The 23,994-nt window shown below is 38.2% G+C and overlaps 1 protein-coding gene across 2 annotated transcripts in view; it reads right to left on the minus strand.

The window, feature by feature from the left end:
• ZNF385D (zinc finger protein 385D) overlaps positions 1 to 23,994 on the minus strand; it is an 889,426-nt gene that overhangs the window by 54,518 nt on the left and 810,914 nt on the right. For both annotated transcript variants that reach the window (XM_032860950.1, XM_032860951.1), the window contains one exon: positions 21,664 to 21,826. In XM_032860950.1, coding sequence (XP_032716841.1) covers positions 21,664 to 21,826 — 163 coding nt within the window. The remainder of the gene's footprint in view (positions 1 to 21,663; positions 21,827 to 23,994) is intronic.

The following is a 23,994-nucleotide window of genomic DNA, read 5'->3' on the forward strand; positions in this document are numbered from 1 at the left end:
AAAAAAGATTTTATTTATTTGAAAGAGAGAGTGAGAGGGAACATAAGTGGGTGGTAGACAGAGGGAGAAGTAGAAGCAGACTCCCTGCTGAGCAGGGAGACTGACACAGGACTCCATCTCAGGACCCTGAAATTATAACCTGAGAGGAAGTCTTAGCCAACTGAGCCACCCAGTCACTCCTGGAATGTCTGTCTTCCTACTGTTGAGTTTAACATGTTCTTTATGTGTTTTGGATACATAATCTGCCAGATTTGTGAACTGAAAATGGTTTCTCCTATACTAATATTTTTCTGTCACAGAACAAAAGCTTTAATATTCATGAAGCCTAATTTATCCATTTTTTTTCTTTTATGGATCATGCATTTGCCACAGTTATCACTCAAGGTCCAATCTGGAGAGATAAACTACATAGTAACTGGCACATGGAAAGTTCACTATTAACACTAAGAGGAGATAGCTTTATGACGATTGGCTAGTATCTCTAACTAATGTAAGATGAACAGATACGCAAGGCAGCTAACACCCCTAAGGCTGAGGTCATGTGCCCAAGGAAGAGCCTATCCCACAGAGAGCTGAACTCCAGACCTTGCTGGAGAGGGTATGGCCATGGCCCACTGAATGGTTGCTTTAGGGTGTCCCTGGTGGTCCTTGCTGGAATCTGGCCTCTAAAGTACCAGCTGTTCATGGTTAATTGTCAAACTGGGAGCACAAATCTACAAAATTTCTATTTGGTGAGTTGGGAGAAGTTGTTGGCCCATGTGTGCTTTTGACCATCATGCACATGATGGGAGTCTGGGTGTCTATGGCAGAAGCTGTCCACACTGCAGGAGTCTGGCCAGTGAGTACCCAAGCCCGGGAAGAAAAATTCCTTTCTCTTTCAGTGTCTCTCCTATGCCTTTTACTGACAAAGCTTAACATAATGCCAGCTGGTAAAAAAAAAAAAAAGCTATTTAGAAAGGCCCACCCAGATCCATTTTCACAGAGTGAGGCCAGCTAATTGGGCTCTGCCCCGTAGTTCCACAGCGTCTGCTAGAGAGGGGTCCTGCCTCTAGCTTGCATCAGTATTGAACATGGATGGTAATCAGGACTCCACCCCACAGTTTCTGAAGGGTCCAGTGAGGAGAAGAAGCTTCTTTATTCTGTTCATGTATAGTGGAGTGTGTATAGGCAGAATGAGCCCATCCTACAGGGCTACCATCTTGCAAGTTAATAAGAGGGCTGGGAAGAGAAGGGTTTTGTGTGCACTCAATGGCAGTTCACATTGCAGGCTGTTCTAGCATCCAGGCTGGCACTTAGGGGAGGAAAACAAAACAAGACAAAAACAAAATCAAAAACAAAAAACATGGAAGTTGCCACTGAGTCATCTGTCAAGTCTGTAGGCCCCCAGGCAATCCTCTATCTATCTACCAATCAGTCTTCTGATAGTGGTCATGTGAATTTTGCCCAGGCTTTATAGTCGTAATTAGCAAGAAGATAGGGTGCTGTATGCTTACTCCATCTTTTCTGAAACCAGAAACTCTCCACAGCCTATGTTTAAATTGATTTATTTCCTTAGACAGCATGTCAAGCCTTGTTCCATAGGTAGGGGTTTCTGAGCCATGGTGTTGTCATGTTCAGCTGGCTCAGGAAAATTCCTTCTAAAAAAATGCTTATCCTGATCTGCAAAGCTTTCTTATTTGCTAAATCTGAAGATGGGGCATAATGTCGGCATTAAGGAGATACCCATGTTATTATGAAGGGCAAGCCTTACTAAATATTGGCACTGGTGAAGAAAGTACTTGAGTTGCCCTAAACAACCAGCTGGTGGGAGCAGATGTATGTTCAGCATCATCAATTCTCATCTTTGTGGAACATCAAAGGTCCGGGAATGCCTTGGTATTCTTTTGGCTAGAGCATCATTTCTGATTTCGCTGGCTATTGGTTTCCTCCATGGGGTTTCCTTTTTATTTATTTATATTTATGTTTTAATTTTTTAAATAGATTTATTTATTTGAGAGAAAGAGAGAGAGACTGTGCACTTGCAGGGGGAGGGGCATAGAGAGAAGGAGAGTGAGACTCTCAAGCAGACTCCCTGTTGAGCATGGAGCCTGACCCAGGGTTCTAGCTCATGATCCTGAGATCATGACCTGAGCCGAAATCAAGTCACACACTTAACTGACTTTGCCACCCAGGCGCCCCGGGGTTTCCTTTTTATAGATGATGCCTTTCTAATCCTCCCCTCTTCCAGTTTTACACCACCAAATGGTAAGAATAACCTTCCTTCCATTTCAGAGCATCTACTCTGTGCCAGGCATTATGATACCTGCTTAACTACACTTTTGATCATCCTCACTGAAATTCATTATTTGGTGAAAAAAATAAACGATATGGTAGAGATGAGAAAACTAGAGTTGGATTCCAAATCTCTTCTACTTCTCCCAAACCCAGCCCTTGCCTCTAACCACCTACTGCCACATCTGTACCACCCGTTTTTGCCTGTACCTATAGGTAACATCTCGTTGTATTTCTATTTTGGTTTTATCTACTAAACAAGACTGAAAGCTCCTTGATGGAAGTGAATTACCTCAGGTCTTAAAACACTGAACTGACACAGAACCTGTCAGGTGTTGAGTGGCTGCTGATTTTCATAGCTGCCAATTTAGAGGCTGTCCCTCTCTAGCAACTGACTTAGAGAGATTAAAAGAATTTATCTAGAGAGTCACAAATCCAGCCAATGACTAGCTGAGTGGAAGGGATACTCAGTGAATAATGAGGCTAATCGGACTGATAATCAAAATTTGACCATGCATGCCTATGCGCACCCAACTTGAAAAGAGGTGTCACTGTACGCAATAATTTATAGCTACATATGAAGAAATGGAGCCAAGTGTCACAAACGCAAGTACAAGCCTTTCATATACACACATTTCAGACTCTCATATATGATGATGATACTTGATAAAGGCTCCCATCAGTCATGCCATAGCCTCCTGTCCTGATTACAAAGTACACACTGTCCATTTCTCTGAACATGATGACATGTTATCAAAAGATGATAAATGTCCTCACAAACAGGTAGGGCTAAAAGAAGCGCCTTCAATATTTCTCAGTGGTTTTGCAACAACAAACATCTTGTCTGGATTTTTTTATTCCATGGAGTGAAAAGCCAAAGGCTTTAATTATCAGGAAAGCTCAAATGTAAAGAAAAAAAAAGGAGGGGGGGACCTGGGCATTGGAATAGACATTACATCACAGCTAGTAAAACCATAATCCAGAGCTGGAACTTGCTCCAAAACATTCCTAACAACTAGTCTTATGGCCTATATCAGAATTCCTCCAGAGTCAGGAAAATATCTGGATGCTTTATTTGATAGGAAGTTCTTTTGTTCATTTTCATGCATTCATTCATTCATTTGATGGTTGTCATGCTTTGCCAAGACTATGCAAGGCACTAGGAAAATAGCCATGAACAAACAAGACACATTCCTGTTCTTAAGGAATATCTATTCTACTGGAAGTAGCAGACAATACACAAAACTGTACAGGAATAAACTCTTTTTAAGTGTGATAGTGTGAACCTAGTGAGTTCCTCTATATTTTTCATCCATTAGCCCTAGTTGTATGCTTTCATGCCATACAGAACAAGGCTGTCTTCTTTCTTGTACATGGCGCCACAACAGATACTGAGGATAACTAGCATCTCACCCTCAAATCTTCTGTAGGACAAATGCCTCCAGAATGGTTTTAATTCTTTCACATTTGACAACATGTTATGGCCCTTCATTCACCACTCTGGTCCTACATGCTAGGTTGTTTCCTTTGCTCATCTATCACCTTTGCTTAACATCACATTTACTACAATTAATTATATGACCCTGATATAAATGCAAGAGGGCTTGAACACAGAGGGGAATACAGGGATATTTACTGAACATTGTCTCTACTGCAAATTCCAAATTTCACCTAAAATCATGACGGTACATGTAATAATGAATGCCATCACCTTCCTCATTGTCAATTGTACACCTATACTTTCAAAGGTAATCACACACACATACCACCTAATACACACATACTTAACAATGTTAATGTAGCAATAAAATGGAGAAGACTTGACTTAAGAAAGGGAGTTAAATAATATGCTTACTGAAAATATAACACATGTGGCAGGATCACAACCTTGCATTGCAGAGGCGACATGCATAGTGTTCAGGATCAGGCCTATAGGGTTAGATCTGCTGTATTTCAATTCTCGTTCTATCATTACCAGCTGTGTGACTCTGGTCAAGTACTTAACCTCTCTGATCTTTAGTATCTTCATCACAAAATGAGAATAAGATCAGAATCAATGTTTATCCATCATATATAGACTGCTTGACTCATAATAAGTGCTTGAGATACATATGTTATTGTTTTTATAACAAATTATGCAATGAAAATGCAATTTCTTTATTTGTTAAAACCAAGTCAGTCTTCCTAAAGAGCTTCCTCCATGCTAAATTGGAAGGGGGTAAAAAAATATACTGTAACACTGAACTTGTGTATTCATGTCATCATAGTGTGTACAGGTTGAATAGCCTCTTTAGGATTTCTTTTAACCCTATGGTGCAAAATTAAAAGTTTATGTCTCTTTCTCTTCCTGTGCTTGATCTACTTCTTCTCCTTCCCCTCCATTAATTTCAGGAGGATTATAATTGTTCATAAAATTTGTTCTCATCTTCCTGGCAGTCAAGGCAAAAAGGAAAACAACTCATGAAAAAGCAAGAAGTATGTCAGCTCCAAAGAGAGCTAATATTAATTTAGCTTTCCTGGCACCTGTATATATCTGCATATCTAGAATAGAATCTTCTATCATACTACCAAGGCAAAACTCTAATCTTATTCTAGTACATCTATCTGTAGAGGAATTCAAAAGGATCCCTCTGATTATACTGATTCTCGACCTTCTGTTCATTCGACGTCACAAGTGCTATAGAAATAGGACATCAATGACATTCAGGAGATTGCAAGTAGAATAGGCCTGGGCCCACTGGGTAGTTTGCTACTTAAGACTTGGCCATTTTGTTAGACCAGGGTTTTTAGGACATGAATAAATCCAGTCGGCTTCAATTCTCTGGAAGGAAAGTTTCAGCATTTATTTGTTTAATCTCTCTAAAGCAGTCCAAAAGCATTACCTGAAGGCAGAACTTAGAATTGGATTTCTGGTCCCAGAGGACACCACTGTTACTGCTACAGTCGGCCTAAAGCTCTAGCATGTAACAAACACATTTGCAGTTAGAGTCTATTAATAAACTGATGAAAGCTCACCAGTTAAAAGCTGAAGATTGCTATTTAATGCTCTCTTTTGCTTTTAATGGACTGAAACCTGTTAAAATGCTGCTAAATAATAAGACAAATTCTTTTTGCAGTTGATAGAGGGACAGGAGCGCACACACACAAACATACACACACAATTGAGAGATTAATTTCCATAGGCTTAACACCAAAAGTAGCTGGAATGGAGCAAAGCCTAGAGTCTGGAGAGCCTGAGGAGCCCCACAGACAGTCTGGAGATGAAACTTGAGATGTTTTACTCAGACAGAACTATGATTACATTATCAACTTTTCCTGGGGCTATTAAATCAGTGGAGCAAAAAATAGGCACATTTGGTCCACAGACAGAGAGAGCCAAGTATAGCGGAGAGAAGATTAAAATGGCACAACAGATGTCTCGGGGCTCTCGTATCAAGGTGCATGCTCAGAAGGGCTCTTCCGGGGGCTCTAATGGGGAAAATGGCTTATTGAGCGCAAAAATGAGAGAAGTTAGGGGATGGACTTTTAAAGACTTCGCTCATTCTTTCACTTCCCAGATGGGCTGTTTCATCTATTTTGGATTCATGATGTCAAACCAACCCATCGATGCAGTCATTTTGGTGAGACTTTGCTTTTCTGATAGCTGTCACAATTAAACCTCACAGTCAACACTTGGTTCCCCCGTGCCTCTTAGGAATATTCATCTGCCTGCCCCACCCAGTATCCTTGACCTACAGGAGGTTCTAGACCTCCAGGAGATGATGAAGTTTTTGGTTGGTCAGAATGTAGCCTTAATGTTAAAGACATCTCACTCTTGTGGTTATGGAGATCACTTTCTGATTTTCTTCCTTGTTTGTCTGGATATAGATTCACAACCTTCCTCTGAAAACTTGAAGCTATCTATTCATTTTTTACATATATTTATAAAATTCTTTTACTTCAACTCATGGCTCCAGTGTTTTGAACCTCATTTTAAGTTGGATTTAGCTCCTGCTTGCCTCAGCCATCATGATCAATACATCCTTCCTTTTATTGCCCCAGTTTCTCTCTTGCTTTCTAAATCTCATCCTGTCTTTTCTATTGCAGCTGTTAGAATAGAATAGAATAGAATAGAATAGAATATCACTGTGGCAGATTTCATTTATGAAGATGGTTCTCATCTCATAGGACCATCTTATACTGTGACTTTGCCATTCTGCCAGCATTGGGTGGAATCTAGGCCCTTTTCCCTTGTGTCTGTCACAAACAATAGAGTATGGTAGACAGATATTGTGACTGTAGAGGTAAGTCATAAAAGGAAATAAAGCTTCAGCCTGGCTATCGTTTTGGAACCCTAATGTGAACAGCCCAGGACATATGGAGAGGTCATTAGTAGGTACTCTGGCAGACAGCCCAGCTGAGGTGCAGCCAAAAAGGCAGCAACAGGGGGATCTGGGGGGCTCAGTTGGTTAAGTGTCTGAGACTTGATTTCAGCTCAGGTCATGATCTCAGGGTCATGAGATGGATCCCTACATTGCTCAGCATGGAGCTTACTTAAGATTCTCTCTCTCCCTCTACTCGTCCCCCAACTCCCCCTCCCCAATAAATAAATTCATTAATCTTCAAAAGGCAGTATCAGTAGCCTGACATGTGAGTCAGGAAGGTCTTGAAATCACTCCAGCACAAGCTCCCATTTGACTGCAACTGTATGGAAGATAGCACTCTCTACTCCTCCACCCAAGCAAAAACTGCCCACTTAATCTCAGAATCATGAGATAGTAATAATACAATACTAATAATACTACTACTAAGATACTAATAATCATGAGAGATACTGATAGTAAATGATTCTTTTTTTTCCCCACTACTAAGTTTGGAGTGGTTTGTTTCATATACAGAGATAATCGGAAAACAACAATAACAGCAACAACACATTAAATAGCTGAATAGGCAGCAGCATCTAGATCAGGGATTTGCAGAGTATGGCCAGGAGGCCAAATCCAGCCTGTTGCATGTTTTAGTAGCTAAGGTTTTATTGGGATCCAGTTCATTTACTTATATAGGGCCAATGTTGCATTCATGTGACAGTGTCATCGTTGAGTAGCCGTGACAGAGAGTGCATGGCTCACAGAGGCTAAAATATTAATACCTGGCCCCATTACCAAAGATTGCTGAGCCCTGATCTAGGCAATTGGCTAATTTCTTTTCCATTTTTTTCCCCACTTTTTTTCATTTAATTTATTTCTTTTCAGTGTTCCAAAATTCATTGTTTATGCACCACACCCAGTGCTCCATGCAATATGTGCCCTCCTTAATACCCACCACCAGGCTCACCCAACCCTTACCTCCTCCCCCTCCAAAACCCTGTTTGTTTCTCAGACGCCACAGTATCTCATGGTTTGTCTCCTCCTCCAATTTCCCCCAACTCACTTCTCCTCTCCATCTCTCAATGTCCTCCGTATTATTCCTTATGCTCCACAAGTAAGTGAAACCATATGATAATTGACTGTCTCTGCTTGACTTATTTCACTCAGCATAATCTCTTCCAGTCCTGTGCATGTTGATACAAAAGTTGGGTAGTCATCCTTTGTGATGGAGGCATAATATTCCATAGTGTATATTGACCACATCTTCCTTATCCATTCGTCCGTTGAAGGGCATCTTGGTTCTCTCCACAGTTTGACGACCATGGCCATTGCTGCTATAAACATTGGGGTACAGATGGCCCTTCTTTTCACTACATCTGTATCTTTGGGGTAAATACCCAGTAGTGCAATTGCAGGGTCATAGGGAAGCTCTGTTTTTAATTTCTTAAGGAATCTCCACACTGTTTTCCAAAGTGGCTAAACAAACTTGCATTCCCACCAACAGTGTAAGAGGGTTCCCCGTTCTCCACATTCTTTTCAACACATGTTGTTTACTTTCTTATTAATTTTGGCCATTCTAACTGGTGTAAAGTGGTATCACAGCAACTTTTTTCAAGGTATGTCTCCAAAGACAAAGGAAATAAAAGTGAAAATGAACTTTTGGGACTTCATCAATATCAAAAGCTTCTGTACAGCAAAGGAAACGGTCAACAAAACAAAGAGGCAACCCACAGAATGGGAGAAGATATTCACAAATGACACTACAGACAAAGGGTTGATATCCAAGATCTATAAAGAACTCCTCAAGGGGCGCCTGGGTGGCTCCGTGGGTTAAGCCGCTGCCTTCGGCTCAGGTCATGATCTCAGGGTCCTGGGATCGAGCCCCGCATCGGGCTCTCTGCTCAGCAAGGAGCCTGCTTCCTCCTCTCTCTCTGCCTGCCTCTCTGCCTGCTTGTGATCTCTGTCTGTCAAATAAATAAATAAAATCTTTAAAAAAAAAAAAAAAAAGAACTCCTCAAACTCAACACACACAAAACAGATAATCATGTCAAAAAATGGGAGAAGACATGAACAGACACTTCTCCAAAGAAGACACAGAAATGGCTAACAGACACATGAAAAAATGTTCATCATCATTAGCAATCAGGGAGATTCAAATCTTTTCCATTTAAAAAAAAAAAAACTCTGACCTTGGATTTTTACCATTTTGCACACTTATTTCCTATCCAGCTCTGTAAAGCTTTCTATTAATTTGTACACGAAAGTAGAGCTACACATACACACTCATGCATTTTGGTAAAACTTTCATTAAACTCAACTATACCACAGAGATTCTAAATATTCATACACGTGGCTTTCATAATAGTAATGCTGAATGTTGAACTGAGTATGAACTGAGGAACCCAAAAGTAAATATGCACATTGACCAAACCAGGAGGTGTGATACATTATGGTAAAATGTTTCATTTTTCTTTCTGGAAGGCAGCTATGCTCACCACTATATCACCAACGCAATAAGAAAACTGCTAATAATACGGGCAACTCCTGACTGCAGAAGTTTACACTGAGTAGATTTTGATGAAAATAAAACAAAGGCTTTCTCAGGTTTTTACCTAAAGGCAAATGTTCTTAAAAGCCAACATCTAAACTTAATTCATCGGATGACAATGTACCCAGACACTGAATAGGCCTGCTTTATGGAACTTCAATGTGTTCCGCATGAAAAAATTATTTTGTCAATCAAGGCCAACTTGGCATGTTTCCTTCTTTACTCTTTGCGTTATAAAAAATTAAATTTCTGCAGCATTCAAATTAAAAAACAAACAAACAAACAAACAAAAAACTATCTTACCCTCCCCTGCTAACTCCAAGTTTGGTGGAAGATGTTACCTTTACCCTTCTGAATAAAGGGACTAATAGTGGACAGAAATACTCAATGGATTTGACAAACATGGCAAATAAATTATTCTGTCCATGTCCCAACCACAGCATTAGATTAGTGGTTTTTAACACAAAGACACATAATCTGTTTGGAAACTTGGATTACTCTAAACTAAGAAACTGTTTTTCATCTACTATTTCTAAAACCTTTTCAAAATCCACACATCCTTTAGGGTAATGAATACTTCTGGGCTCCCCTTCCTAGGAAACAAAAGGTAACACATACTAAAACTTAGATGTAGACAGCTACTATATCACTAACATATTTTTCCATAATATTTGGCAAATGAGAGATTTATGAAATACTTCTGCTAATAGGAAGATAAGTATAATTCTGTCCCATTTCTGACACACATAGTTTTCTTCAAAGCAAATTCTTTAAAATGGGGATGCTAATAACTTAATAGAAATAGCTCTTTTCATTTTTAATTTTTCTGTATGAGGGTAAAATGTGATAATTTATATGAAAGCATACTGAAAACTTAAAAGATATATATAAATAAACTACCCTGTTTTTGAAATTGTCACCTTATAAGAAAAACTATTTGTGACCTTGAATTTTAGGTTACATTACCTTATTTTTAAATATCACCATATGCTAATCTAAAATGTCTTAGTAACATAGGAGGAAGCTTGCATTTATGGGCCCTGAACCAATCCTTTCTGGGTTACTGGATTTTTAATTACTAGAATTATTCCACTAAATATCATTTTAGTTGCCTGAAAGAATTAAAGCACTTTTCCAAAGCAGAAACTCCTAGCAGATGATACATGTCCTATGAAACTCTAGCTTCTTGCAATGCAGGTAATCTCATATCTTTATTTGATAATTTTGTTATATTCATTTAGAAAAATTAACGCTTGACTAAAAAAAAAACCCAAAACCCGCTTTTGTTTCTTTTTCTTTTTTTCTTTTTTTTTTTTTTTGCTAATTGAATTTATTTTATTTTTTTTATTTCTTTTCAGCGTAACAGTATTCACTGTTTTTGCAACACACCCAGTGCTCCATGCAATCCGTTCCCCCAACCTCCCACCCCCCGCCCCTTCAAAACCCTCAGATTGTTTTTCAGAGTCCATAGTCTCTCATGGTTCACCTCCCCTTCCAATTTCCTGCTTTTGTTTCTTCTGTAGTTTTGTTCTTGGAGAGTATTCTGTCGCTGTGTAGACAGCATTACAAAATCACACAGAAAAATTAAGGCTGCAATGGTTTTACATGCAATTCCTAAATTATCTGCTATAAATTTTACATAGGGAGATGAAAGATGTTACTTCCCAATATACATGAAGCTTTCTGGTCTGGAAAAATAATAACAGTATGGTTTTCACTAACAAAACATAGACCAACACAAAGCTTTGGTCTTTAACCTTATCTTCTCTTACCAGCTGCCATTCACAACCACAATAAAGATGTGAAGAGCTTAAATGTGGGCAGACACACACATTAGAATCTTGTAACAGGTCTAAGGGCTGCTACACATAGCCAAAGACATATAGCAGCACCCTTAGGGGTGTTGAGTGTTTTGCAAAATAAGTGGAACTATCCTGGGTGACCCACAGCCATGGTGATATAAATTAGCAACCAAAACTGGGGCTAGTGCTAACAAGGATTATGGGAGATTTTGTGTTTTGCTGCCTAAGAGAAGACAGCAAGTCAAAAGGAGTCAGAACTTGAGTTCGAACCCTAGCTCTGTTTCTTACAAATTTGTTGACCTCAGTCAAGTTCCTCAATTCAGAATGTGGTTTCTTTACCTGCAAATTAAGAAAGTTTATTTCTAAGAGTTAGGTACTTCCCCATAACCTTCATAAGCCTCTAGCCCAGAAGTTCTAAACCAGTTGGGATAGCTTTTGTTCTGTCTTCTTCGCTAAATGAGTCACTAGAGGATGGGAGTTACATCTAAAGGCAGCAAATACTGAGTACTCGCTAAATTGGATAAATGCAACATTTCAACAAAGGAGTCATTTTAAAGATGACATACTCTAGACATTAAGTTTAGCATACACCAGTTAATATTCACCCCCTTCTACCTCCCTCATATGAAAGGGTCAATCCAATGGCTCTAGACTTTCATGGTACCATTATCTGCTCTTTTCTCCTGAAAAATCATGTCTTACGCTGGATTACATTTTGGGCTTATTTCTTGTTTTCTGAACCAGATTAAAGAACCTTATGGGAGAACTCCTCTTCTGCATCGTAGTTTTCATTCCTGCCTTATCTTACCTACTGCAAAAATACTTGTAGCTGAACGAGTAGGTATGACCGGATAGATGGATGAAAGAACAAATAAACAACCCAGAGTTCATGAGTCAGACTCTCGAATATCTGACCATTTCAGAGGGGAATGGGGAGTTTTCCTTTTCCACAAGCCTTTCTACTTTGGCAGCAAGAGAGAAGTACTTTTTTTTTTTTTTTTCTTATTTTACTTAATTCCATTAGAGAGCTGGCAGGAAAACAGAAGGTGGGACAATAAATAAAATAAGGTCCAAATGGGTCAGTATCATTACTGCTACACATTCTGCGTCTTGACCTTCACCTTGGAGTTTGGCCAGGCACCAACTGTTAGTCTGAGTGTGATAGATCTGAACAATCACGTAAGTGTAAAATGTCAAGGCTGCCCCTAAACTGAGTCATAACAAAAGCAAAGCAAAACAAGCGGCGGCTGCACACTGGCGGAGTGGCACGGATTCAACCCCACGGAGTGAAATAAGCTCTTTGCCCTCAAATTTAACCTGATGCCAATGTCAGAACTTGAAGTTAGCACATAGTCAATCTGACTCTACAGAGCTTTTTAAAATGTTCCCAACTCTTATTAGAAACTGGAGTAGCACAGTAATTTCATGATGAATCTGACTACAATTACGATCATTAAAATAGTAACTTAATTTTATGCTGTCTTTAGGAAACGTTCAACCCAAGGGTTGCACATTCAAATTCTGAGTTACGCTGGTTAATTTCTTTAATTTCTATTATAAAGTAGTTAAATGTGATGGATTTCAATTAGTAAAACTTATGGACTATATGCATTCAAATTGTTGCTAAATATTTTGGAGTGTGTTAGTTTTCACTGTTAAAAGAATTCTTGGGATTATCTTCTGAAAATAAAATTAACACAACACTATTTATTGATACATATTTTTCTTTTCTTCCTGTCATTTCTTTTCTTTTTCTATTTTTAAGTAGACTCTCCATTGGGCGTGGAACCTGATCTGGGGCTTGAATTAAGACCTGAGCTGAGACCAAAAGTCAGAGGCTTAACAGTCTGAGCCCACTAGGTGCCTTTACTGATATTTTTAATGTAAAACGTCTAGTTCCTGGGGCGCCTGGGTGGCTCAGTAGGTTAAATGTCTGCCTTTGGTTCAGGTCATGATCTCAGGGTTCTGGGATAAAACCCCACATTGGGCTCCTGGCTCCAGGAAGTCTGCTTCTCCCTCTCCCTCACCCTTCCCCCCACCACTCATGTGTGCTCTCTCTCTGTCTCTCTCAAATTAATAAATATAGATATATTTTTAAAGTGTTAGTGGCTGGGGCAAAGATGTATGGTATAAAGGTATCTGCTCTAGCAAGGAGGTGAAAATTTCATGGGGTTTACAAGTAGGAAGCACACAATTTCAGTAAGTGCTAGAATAAGCTTACATGGAAGCTTGGAACAGGAATCAATCAGGCAGAGTATGAATATGTTTTTATGCATTTGTGCATCCATGCACATATACATTGCACATAACAGGTACATCCTCTGTGCATCAGTATGTGATGCATTGGGTAGGCTGAGATATAAGAAAGGATTTTTCCAAGCAAAAGAACATACACATCTTGATTGCAACCCTCACATGATTTTGTTGGGCTGGAACTAAGAACAGATACGGAGGACTGACAGAATGGTAGGCAAGAGCTAGATTACAAAAATGTTTGGATGCTATGTTTCAGAGTTTGGCATATGTAGGACATAAATAAAAGTGTAATTTTTAGTTTAAATATCTGTTTCAGTTTGGGTTTTACAGAATTCAGTAGAAGTTTTATGTCTCCTGACAGCAAGAAATACACTGTTGATATGTTTTGTTCCACATTTCCTGTCTATCACTATTAGATAGAAAACTCTTCACTTTCCCAATTTGAAGACAAAGTTTTCTAATTGTCCACATGTTTTTACAGGTGCTCACTTCACATACCATCATATTTGATCATTGTTCAACTTCTTTTTCTTGTAGTAGATATTCAACCTTTTAAGAATTATTATCTTGCCATTGAAATAGTTTATATAAGCATGTGTCTAAGCAATTCCTAAGAACATAAAAATAGGAGGGAAAAATCCCTCCATGAATTAAAAAAGAAGAAGAAGAAGAATACATACAAACACACACAGAGACACAGATGTTTTCAGAAGTGTGGCATCTGTAGGCAAAGCCACCGGGAGTTTTAATTTAATTCTTAAAATTCATCCAGATGTCTGGTATTTCATAGATACTGGCTAGGTGCTTAGCCTATAATTTATTTTAAGATTTGATAATTCTGGTAAAAAAGACAATTACATATACAGAGTGTGTATATATACACACCTCATGTATGCATATACACACACGTATGCATGCAAGCTAGACACCCGGTTGCTTTAGACTCTAACATAAAATTATGCACTAGCTTGTCAAGGTAGTCTTAATTCTTTTATCTTGCACACCATACACCTGCACCCAAACAAAGCTGGACAACACGTCCTTTACAAATTTTAGGTCTATAACTGCTTCACTCATTCATTATGTTGAGGAAGACAACATGTTCTTGTCCAGATGAATAATTCAATGTGAAATTCTTCTGTGATTCAAGGAGCAGTTTTATGTAGTGTATCTAAGACAAAACCTTTATCAGCCTAGTAGGACCAGCAAAACACCATTCATCTGGATTTCTTCATGCACGAGAACAGGATAGAATATCTTGTGTTATTTCCACATCATCTCTAATATACAGTTGTCATCACTGATTCACATACAAAGATCCTGGAGCCACAATATTCAAATGAGTGTTAGATGTTTTTCCCTTCTGAATTTCCCTTCTCTTTTTCAATCTCTCTCTAGAGATCTGCTACCAGCACACTCTGCTGGCACTTATCACACATCTTGAAAAGGGAACACTTGATAAAAGTCTCTATCTTTGACCAGTCTGAAGCATGTCATGAGCCAGTGCTAAGAAAAGAAAAAGCAATTTAGGCATAAATGTTCTCACAATGATACTTCAACTCCTGGCCCAAGAGGCATGCAATGGGGTCCTTTATCATAGTACTGATTGTCCCAGGGAGGTTTTGTTTGGAAGAATGGGTCAGAAAAGAAAGACCCCAGGAGCTAGCACAATTTCCACTACGCCAAGAGGGGCATTTGTACACCACTGCATCAGCTCTTTAAGTGCTGATAGAAATGTGTCCCTTTTCAAATGACTTCATATTTCTTCTTAAATTTCAACAGAGCTATAGATTCATAAGCCACAAAAGTATGTGTTTCTCTCCTTATAGAAAGCAGGCAATGCTGATTAGTCAGACCATGGGATATTTCAGGAGCAGACATGAAAGATAGAATCTTGCATATAAATAAGTATGTTTAAAAGTTATATTTATATATACTATACACTATACTATATCATATATTCAAATATATAATATAATACCAAAGATACATAACTTTCTGATATCAATCCCAGCTTGTATATTGTTGTTATTTTCAACATTTAGGATATTTGTTTGAGGACTATGTCAAGAAAAACAACTTTTCCCATCTTCCTTATGAAAATAAAACAAAGCTAATTCCCACTTTTTCTCCATTAAAAACTGTGTACCGATCTCCTAAATGACACTGGAATTAGTATTTCCTAACAAAATATTCATCTACCATTTCTATTTCCAGTTTACCAGTGTTATGATTTGGATTCTACCAAAATGGAAGGGGGAAAAATGTTTGTGCTTATCTTTGCCTGGCACTGGGCCTACTGTAAACAGCTGGCTTTAGAGGGTAATTCTTAGGAAAGAACCCAGATTTTGTGATCTTACAACTGATTGACTTTCCCAAAGAGACTTTGTTTCTGGATGTATTTGCTTTCAGTCTTTTTTTTTTTTTTTTTTTTAGATTTTATCGGACAGAGAGAGAGAATGAGCACAAGCACAGGGAGAAGCAGAGGGAGAGAGAGAAGGCTCCGCTGAGCAGGGAGCCTGATATGGGGCTCGATCCCAGGACCCTGGGATCATGACCTGAGCTGAAGGCAGGCGCTTAACTAACTGAGCCACCCAGACACCCCTCAAAAATCTTTTTTGTCATTAGAAAGGTTTCTTTATCACTCCAAGTGCCTGATCAAATAATGTGAATTCAAATAAACACTTGGAGTCAATTAACCCAGAGCAAGCAAATATTCCTTTGCATTTCTAGTGCTTCTCAACAATAGATTCAAAAACATTTCACTCTCAGCACCTTTGAGTCAGATGAATACAATATCTCTGGATCATAATTTTAAATTTAAAAAAGAGAGAGAGAGGGAAAAAAGGGGATACAAAGAGGACTAAATCTTAAGGATGAATAGTGCAAATTTAAATAACATAGTGACTTTATCTCATGAATATATTTGCAATTCACTGAGACTTGATAAAGAGAATTATGTACTAGAACCAGAAGAAATGTTCTCAGATCTTACCAGTTAGATGATTAAGGTATATCTCTATACTCAATATATAGGCTAATTAACTCCTGACAGATAGTCACTGAAGGGACATTAGAAATGTCAAGTGTTCCTTACCTCTAGATCTAGAGAGTTTCAAAACAAATAAGCAAACAAACCTTAGGGGTTAGACTTAATGACCTTTATGAAAACTCCGAAATCCTATGAGTAAGATCTCAGAATTCCTTAGATTAATGAGGACCATTGTTCTTCCACGGAACCATCTATGCACAAATTATAAAAGTCTAAAGCATTGCGATGTTCCCCCAATCAAGAACAAAAACACAAAGCTGACCACTTCAAGTTTTAAAGCTTCTTATTTATTATATTTTGTATAAATAGTACTCTGTAAAAAATAACCAGATTAATCATTAATCAAGTATATACTCTCAATGAATATGTCATCTAGCAATAGGTGGAGGTAAAGACATAAAAATTATATTTAGGAAGAATATGATAGGTATGGATTCTTATGGGATTTGAGATGCAGAGAGAAGAAAAGCGATATACTTTTAAGGAGAAATTTGGAAGAACAATAAGACAGAAAATGAAGGTAAGACAGAAAAATAAGGTGTGTTTATGGTGCAGAAAATTGCAGGTGAGCAACAGAAGAGAAGTTTGGAAAGGTAGGTTGTGGTCAAACCACAGAGGACCATGAGGCTAAGCCACGAAGGTACATTGAAGGTTTCTGAACGGGTAGGTGTTATGATCTTCCCTGTTTAGTATAAATGGACAGGAGAATGAAGGATATGGTTGTCAAGGGACAAGAGAGGAGACACCTGGACTTGCACGGAGATTAGGGCAATTGTATGGGCAAGGCACAGACTCAAACGAGGCCAGAATGAGGGTAGTAACCAAGACTGAACAAGTAAAGGACGGGAGGGGAGTGGATTCCAGCACCTGAATAGACATGGACTGAGGCAGAAGAGACACCTAGGATGTTTCAACTCTGTGAACTGCAGGACTAAAAATGAAACTAGGAAGACAGGATGAGACAAAGTTGGAGATGGTGGTCAAGGTTAAGATTCTTTTTTTTTTTTTTCCCTTGTGAACCTGTAAAACAGGTGTTGACAAGCCATCCCAGGGAATGACTGATAAGTCATGGAATAAGTTATGGAAAGTCAGGTCAGGGTTTAGCCTAGAAATGTAGTATGCTGAGACATCTAGGGATAGATGTCTTCAATGATAGTTGAAGGCACAAAGGAATGCTGTGTTACTTCTCACTAATTTTGGCTTCTCCTTCCTGGAGGAGATTATTCTTCCCTGCCCATGATAATCAATCTTGATCATGAGATTTGACAAAGTAAAGTGAGAAGAATATTGTATGTCTCTCCCACTAAGAAGCTTTGAGAGCCTATTGATTCACAATCTTTTTTCTCCCCCTACTATAGACTTGGCAATGCCCAACTAGTGACTCCTTCATTAGCTTAGCCTAAAGTTAAATTAATCTGGAAACAACAACAACAACAACAAAACACACAGCTAATATGTAGTGTGAGTGAGAAATAATTAGTTGTAAAAGCCGCTAGGATTTGGAGGTTGGTTATGACTGCAGTATAAACTAACCTAACTTAACTCATAGACCATGGGAATGAACAAGATTACCCAAAATGGAAAACTAAGGAAAGAGCAGAAGATGACCAAGCCTGGGAATTAATTCTACGTTTGTGAATTTGTCATTTCACAGGAAGAAGAATGAACTACATTTGCTAAGTTACTTTGGGAATACTTCTTAATTTTTCTCATTACTTTTTCTGTATTAAAAAACCTGACATTAAAAAAGAAAAAACTTGCTAGATGAGACATAATCATTTTGGCCACATTTGGAAAAGTGTGTTCTTTGAATTATCTCTAATGATTAGCAACCATTCTTATGTACCAACAATTTTAAGTGTTCGATATATTTTTAAACATATTATTTTTGTCTGGAAATTTTTCTTTGTGTTAATTCACTAACCTAACACTCTTCATTAGATTATGAGAAATAAAATTATGCTTTAATGTTAGGGAGTCTCATCTTGCCTAGAGGTAGGGGAAGTAGGCTTTCTGTGAGCAGTTGGTGGTTGATAACTGAATATTATCTTTTGCTCACCATGCCAGCAGGCAGACTGACATAAGCTATGACAAAAAAAAAAAAAAAAATCCCAAAATTATAGTTCGTGAATAAGAACTTACCCCACAGGTCATGTAGACATATTTGTTACCCTAAGGCACCAGTTAAAACCCATAATATATGATTTAGGAATTTAAGAGAAATTGTCTGTCAAAATTATTTTTATCGAGCAGCTCTGCACTGAAACTTTGCTTATTATGACTATTCTACTTGTATTTTAGAGAATCCCAGGAAAACCTCCAAATCAATGTTTTAATTAAAGTCCACACCATTTCTTATCTTTTTCACTATTGTTGTCCACCCTCATTTAAGGTGCTCATCTATCAAATCATTGTATACTTTGCATTTTTAAATGCAATTAGTTTTTTTATACAGCTGGATTATTTTTATTAAAATGATTTTGTAAAATTAGTAAAATGTGATTTTATGCATCTATATCTTCTTTGTATGGATAAGCCCACAAAACACAAAACAACCCTGCATATTAAGCAGTAGGGTTAAATTTTTTAATTCTTAAAAAATACATGATCTTTGATTCTAGAGTCTCATCTCTCTCTCCTTCTGCCTCCAAGTATTTGATTATTCTAGGAAACTGGCTCAGAGACCCATCTTGTTTTCAGGGTTGTATTTCTTCCTAATCAATATGAAGGAGCAGACAGTAATAAAGGACAAGTAATAGTTTTAAGAAAACTCAAATTTTTCAGCATAGGTGCAACTAACTTATATTGCAATACAAATGGTAAGAAGGCTATAAAATGACGGGAGCTGTCTTGAGCTACCTCCCATAGGTAGATTTGTTGAAATTTAAGGACAGAATTCAGCGTGAAACATCTGATAAGTGTGCTGAAATTATTAGTCTTTCAACCTATGTGACTTTTTTCCTGGGTATAAGTTCCCATGAATTAGGAAGGCAAGGTAATTCTGACGCTCATAACTTTCTTCCTTTAGCTTCAGGATATTTGTACAAACTTTACAGACTTTGCTACCCTTTCTGTCCTTCTGAAATTTTCTTAGCTTCATCTTGAAAGGGTCCTTCACCATTTCAACACCATTCCAACCGTTAGGTAAGTGCTGACCTCTCTGGTGGGAGTCTATTTTTTTTTTTTTTTAGATGTATGTTCTCTCCATGGCCCAATCCAAAACCTGTTTCCATTTAACTTCTAAAAGGACAGGAGCTTGATGACTGCCAACCTTTCCATTTCAGTGTCTAAGACTGAGGGATGGAGTTATGTATTCATAAATTCATAACTTATTTATTATTCTTGTTTCCTAGAATAGTTAAATACTTGGAGGCAGAGGGAGAGAAAGATAAGACTCTAGAATCACAGATCATGTATTTTTTTAACAATAAAAATTTAACCCTATTGCATAATATGCAAGGTTGTTTTGTGATTCATGGACTTATCCACACATAAAAGACATAGACGCATTAAATCACATTTTACTAATTTTACAAAATCATTCTTAATAAAAATAATCCAGAGACAATATACATGGGAGCCTTTCCTAACCCAAGTTAGCAGTACAAATATATTTTTATGTACAAATATATTTTTAAATGAAGAGAATCCTCGATTTAACAGTTTTTTTTTTTTTTCATTTTAAAGAGGAGTCAAGGGAAAAAAAGGGAGGGGAGACAAGGTAACCCAAATAGCAACTGATAAAAATAGCTAAGAACAGAGAAGACTGGGACAAGCAAAAACTTTACATTAAATCCCATCTCTTTATATCAAACTAATTTCTTTTGCCCTTCCTACTTCCTATCTCTTTGCAAAAAAAAAAAAAAAATTCTTTATGGCAATACAACTTTAGGGATACCAATTTGTACCCTGATATCTAGGAGCAGAAATTACACTCACCTGCTTCATTACTCTTCATTCCCCTACAGCCCCCAAAATAAGGCAGTGAATTTTCAGTTAATAGAGAAAAGATTAATGCTTTCTTGATATGGTTTTACATCTGAATGAGTAAGATGGCATAATCCAGCTCTTGCTCTGGATACCAAAGAAATGAACATGAAAAGAGCTTTTTTTCCCCCCATTAGTATGTTGTGACAGAAAACTGGATGAATCAGAGAACCAAAGGAGTGAGAGAAAATGCAGCCATTCAACAGATGTTTTACTCAGTACCTACACCAGGCTAGACCAGGTTCCAGGGTACAGAGATGACAGGGGCACTCAGCCTCAGAGAGTACAAGGGGTTCTCAGGGAGTAGGGGGCACAATGCGTCTACCAATAATACTTAGGTAAAGGACATGACATGTGTCATGGGAACTCAGAGCAAACATCATTATCCCTTACAGATTCACAGAGGAGCACACATCTCTCCAGAACCTTTGAGGAGCGTCTATGTGTCTAATCGATGCCACCGTGTGTAATAAAGTTGCTTTAATCTGGTCTGTTTGTTCACTGTAGCATTTTACATTTTCATCAGTTACGGCTGGAAGATTCTCTTCTAGTTAAGATATTACTATTGATGATGACACAAATGCTTCTTGACCATCGTCCTTTGTAGGGATTAGAAAACAACCGACAGGTACCAGCCATTGTGTTCTATAAATTGATGTATTATTGATACATCTATGAATCACACAGAACTTCTTTTTATGTAAATATTGAGGACCAGCGGTCTTATATTTAAAAATGTCAGCTTAGGGAAACCCCACTGGCTTCTCCCGCCATGAATAAATTGGTTGCTTGCAGGAACTATCCCAAGAGGCCATTCAGAGGCCATTATTTCCCTGTGAAGACTCTGTTAAAAAGAATAATTGGTATCAATAACACTTACCTGGGTATGCAGAGGAAAGGTTACCCAGCCATAACAGGCCCAGAATCACACAGCCACTACTTAAAACAATGCAGTGTTTGGGATTTATGAGAATAAGTCCTGTCAGTAATAATGCCCTTATCGGGCCTTCTCGACTCATTTGGCATACGTTGCAGTGTACTCACAGTTAAATCAAATCTGTCACGCGGTTATAGGCTAAGGTGCTGCATACAAGACAGAAACGATACATAGTGAAAAGGTTTGCTTCTCAGAAACATGGCTTCAAGTGCCTTTATGCTTTCGTGTCCCCCTAAAGCAGCCCCAGGACCATTTCGAATGTAAAATCTGCAATATAACTAGTGATTATTTTAATCAATTGCTTAAGGGTATTGGAAAAAGGAGGGGAAACAATTACCATTACGCAGAAAGATGGATCAAGCATGAATCAATGTGGCAGGAACAGAAGGAAACAGACATGGGGCTAGACAAGGGAAGGGACCCCCAAACAACGATGATGACAACAACAAAGATCATCGCTTAACCTGTTTTGTCAGAGCTGGTATTGATGGTATTGGTAGTGATGGAGGTGAAGGTAGTCTTTGCGCTGTCCTTGGCAGTTACAGATTTCTGCTTATTTTTCATGGCTTCCAGTGCTTTGAGCTTCTTGGCATGTTTCGTGCCTTTGTAGTGGGCCGCAGCCTGGCTCTACAAAGGAGAACAAAATGAACCATGCAATCAGGCTCATTTCTAAACTGGCATTCTCTGTATTACTGCAAATACAGACTCCCTTTCAATAATAGGTACCATTCAAGCTAATTCTGGCGGTGGCCGAACAGTAGGGTGCTATTTAGAATGATGCTAGAAAGCAACGGGAATCACGTTCTGAAACCTCTGGACCGAAGGAAGAAATATTCTATTGTTTGTCTTAAGAGAATGTAGCTGAACACTAACGCGTTGACAACGTTTTCTTGGTGGAGTGGGAAAAAAAAAGGTAAGAATCTATACTCATATTGCTTTTGTTTTGCTACAGAAGATGATGGGCTCCTGAAGATTAACAAGGGCCCCACAAAAAAGAGTAGCTCTCACCTTCTTGGCTCGGGAAATGTGTTTTCTCTTTCTACAGTGTGTCTTATTAATACGATCTCCAACAGGTGTCTACAAGGAAAAGTTCACATATAATAAGGGAAGCGGACACCCCAGAGACTAAGACTGAAGCTCGAGAGTTCAAAAGAAAATGCACTGCTTAAGTCCAGATGAAGCACACAGAAGTTGGGCAATTTCCTGATTCTTTCTTTCTCCTTGCTTCCTACAGAGGTAGCCTGAGAAATTCAAGGGAGTGGAATTCCTTAAACATGTGGGTCTTTCACGCTCTAGCCCATTGTCAGGAGGCTCCAGTGTGTTTTGACTATTTAATGGGGCCAATACACTAATACTATTCTTTTATCCGTGATTTCCGGGATTTTCTTTTCAACAGCAGTATGCATTTTCCCAAGTTTATATTTTCTTAACACTATTTTGTTGTTATTACTAGAGACACATATAATTGAGATAGAAAATCATTTTAAAGAACTCTATGTTTATTGGTGTTTATTGGAAAAAAGGAAGACTTGGTGGCTTGGGGTGGGATGGGAGAGGGCAGGGAGATTCTTAGATCAGATTCTTAGATCAGCTCAAAACCCTTAAAAAGTCTCCTCACAAAGAAGAAATCTCAGTGGAGGACTGTATCGGTTAGACTACCTACCACTTCCCACGACTTATTTAAACTCCATGTTCCACTCCATGTTCTGGCTCCATTTTGCCAGAAAAAAAAAAAAAAATAACCACACTCTCCTCTTTGTCACAGCAACTGTGGTAGGGAGGGTTACAGTAAAATATCTTTTTATAAATAGATAAATAAATAATCCACACCTTCATTTGCATCATTCTGACAAGTGTTCTCAAAGGACTAGGTACCGTTATTGAAAGAATACTGGACATGGAAATTATATTAGAAACAGTTTGAACAGAGAAGACACTCATGCATCAGTTACAAGTTTTCCAACAACACGTAACATCAAAAGACATAGTATGCGCCAAAATGTGAAGTTAAGACTTGCTATAGTTAATTGAAGAACCAGTGATAGATTGGATTGTGTTGATTCTACATAAAGAATGCCACTTTGATGGACAGAGTTGCATCCCCCTTTTTTTCTGCCTAGTTCTCCTTTTTAATAAATCAAGTCCTTTGGCCATATCTTTTAAGGGCAATATGCTATATTCAATTAAATCCACAATATAAACAGTCATCTTCTCTAGGCAGCTGGCTACATACTTCCCTTAAAGTGAAGTTCTCCTCTTCTGTCAGCATTCCTACCCTTGACATAAAAGTGATGTTTTGTATAAAATACATTTTAAAAGAGAAGATTTAGATTAACAGTGCTATCTCTATTTCACCACCAAAATACACATTTTAGGGTTCCTAACAAATCTTCATTCTCAGTAGGATTTCAAATCAGACAAGATTTTGTTTTAACACACCATAGGACCAGGTGAATCTCGCTATTTTGGATATTGAGAAATTTACTCCAAAAAACAAACAAATAAACAAACAAAAACCCCAAAAAGCAAAAAACACTCTGCAAGTGAAGAAAATACTTACACCCCCAAAATATTTTCTGCACAGGTACAGCTAACCCAATGCTTCCAACTCAGGCTCAGTGAAATGAGCTGACTCATTTCAGTGAAATGGCTCAGGAAGTCATGAGGAAAAGAGGGTGACAGAATGAGCAATAGTTGGTGGGCTCCCAAGTGAGACACCTGATCCATTAAAAAACATGATAAAAAATGCTTACTCACTTGTTAATTGAAGAATAGTCCCAAAGCATCTTGATAAT

Source organism: Lontra canadensis, unplaced genomic scaffold (assembly GCF_010015895.1).
Source record: "Lontra canadensis isolate GAN:19392208 unplaced genomic scaffold, GSC_riverotter_1.0 scaffold20, whole genome shotgun sequence".
In the NCBI taxonomy this organism is placed as follows: Eukaryota; Metazoa; Chordata; class Mammalia; order Carnivora; family Mustelidae; genus Lontra; species Lontra canadensis.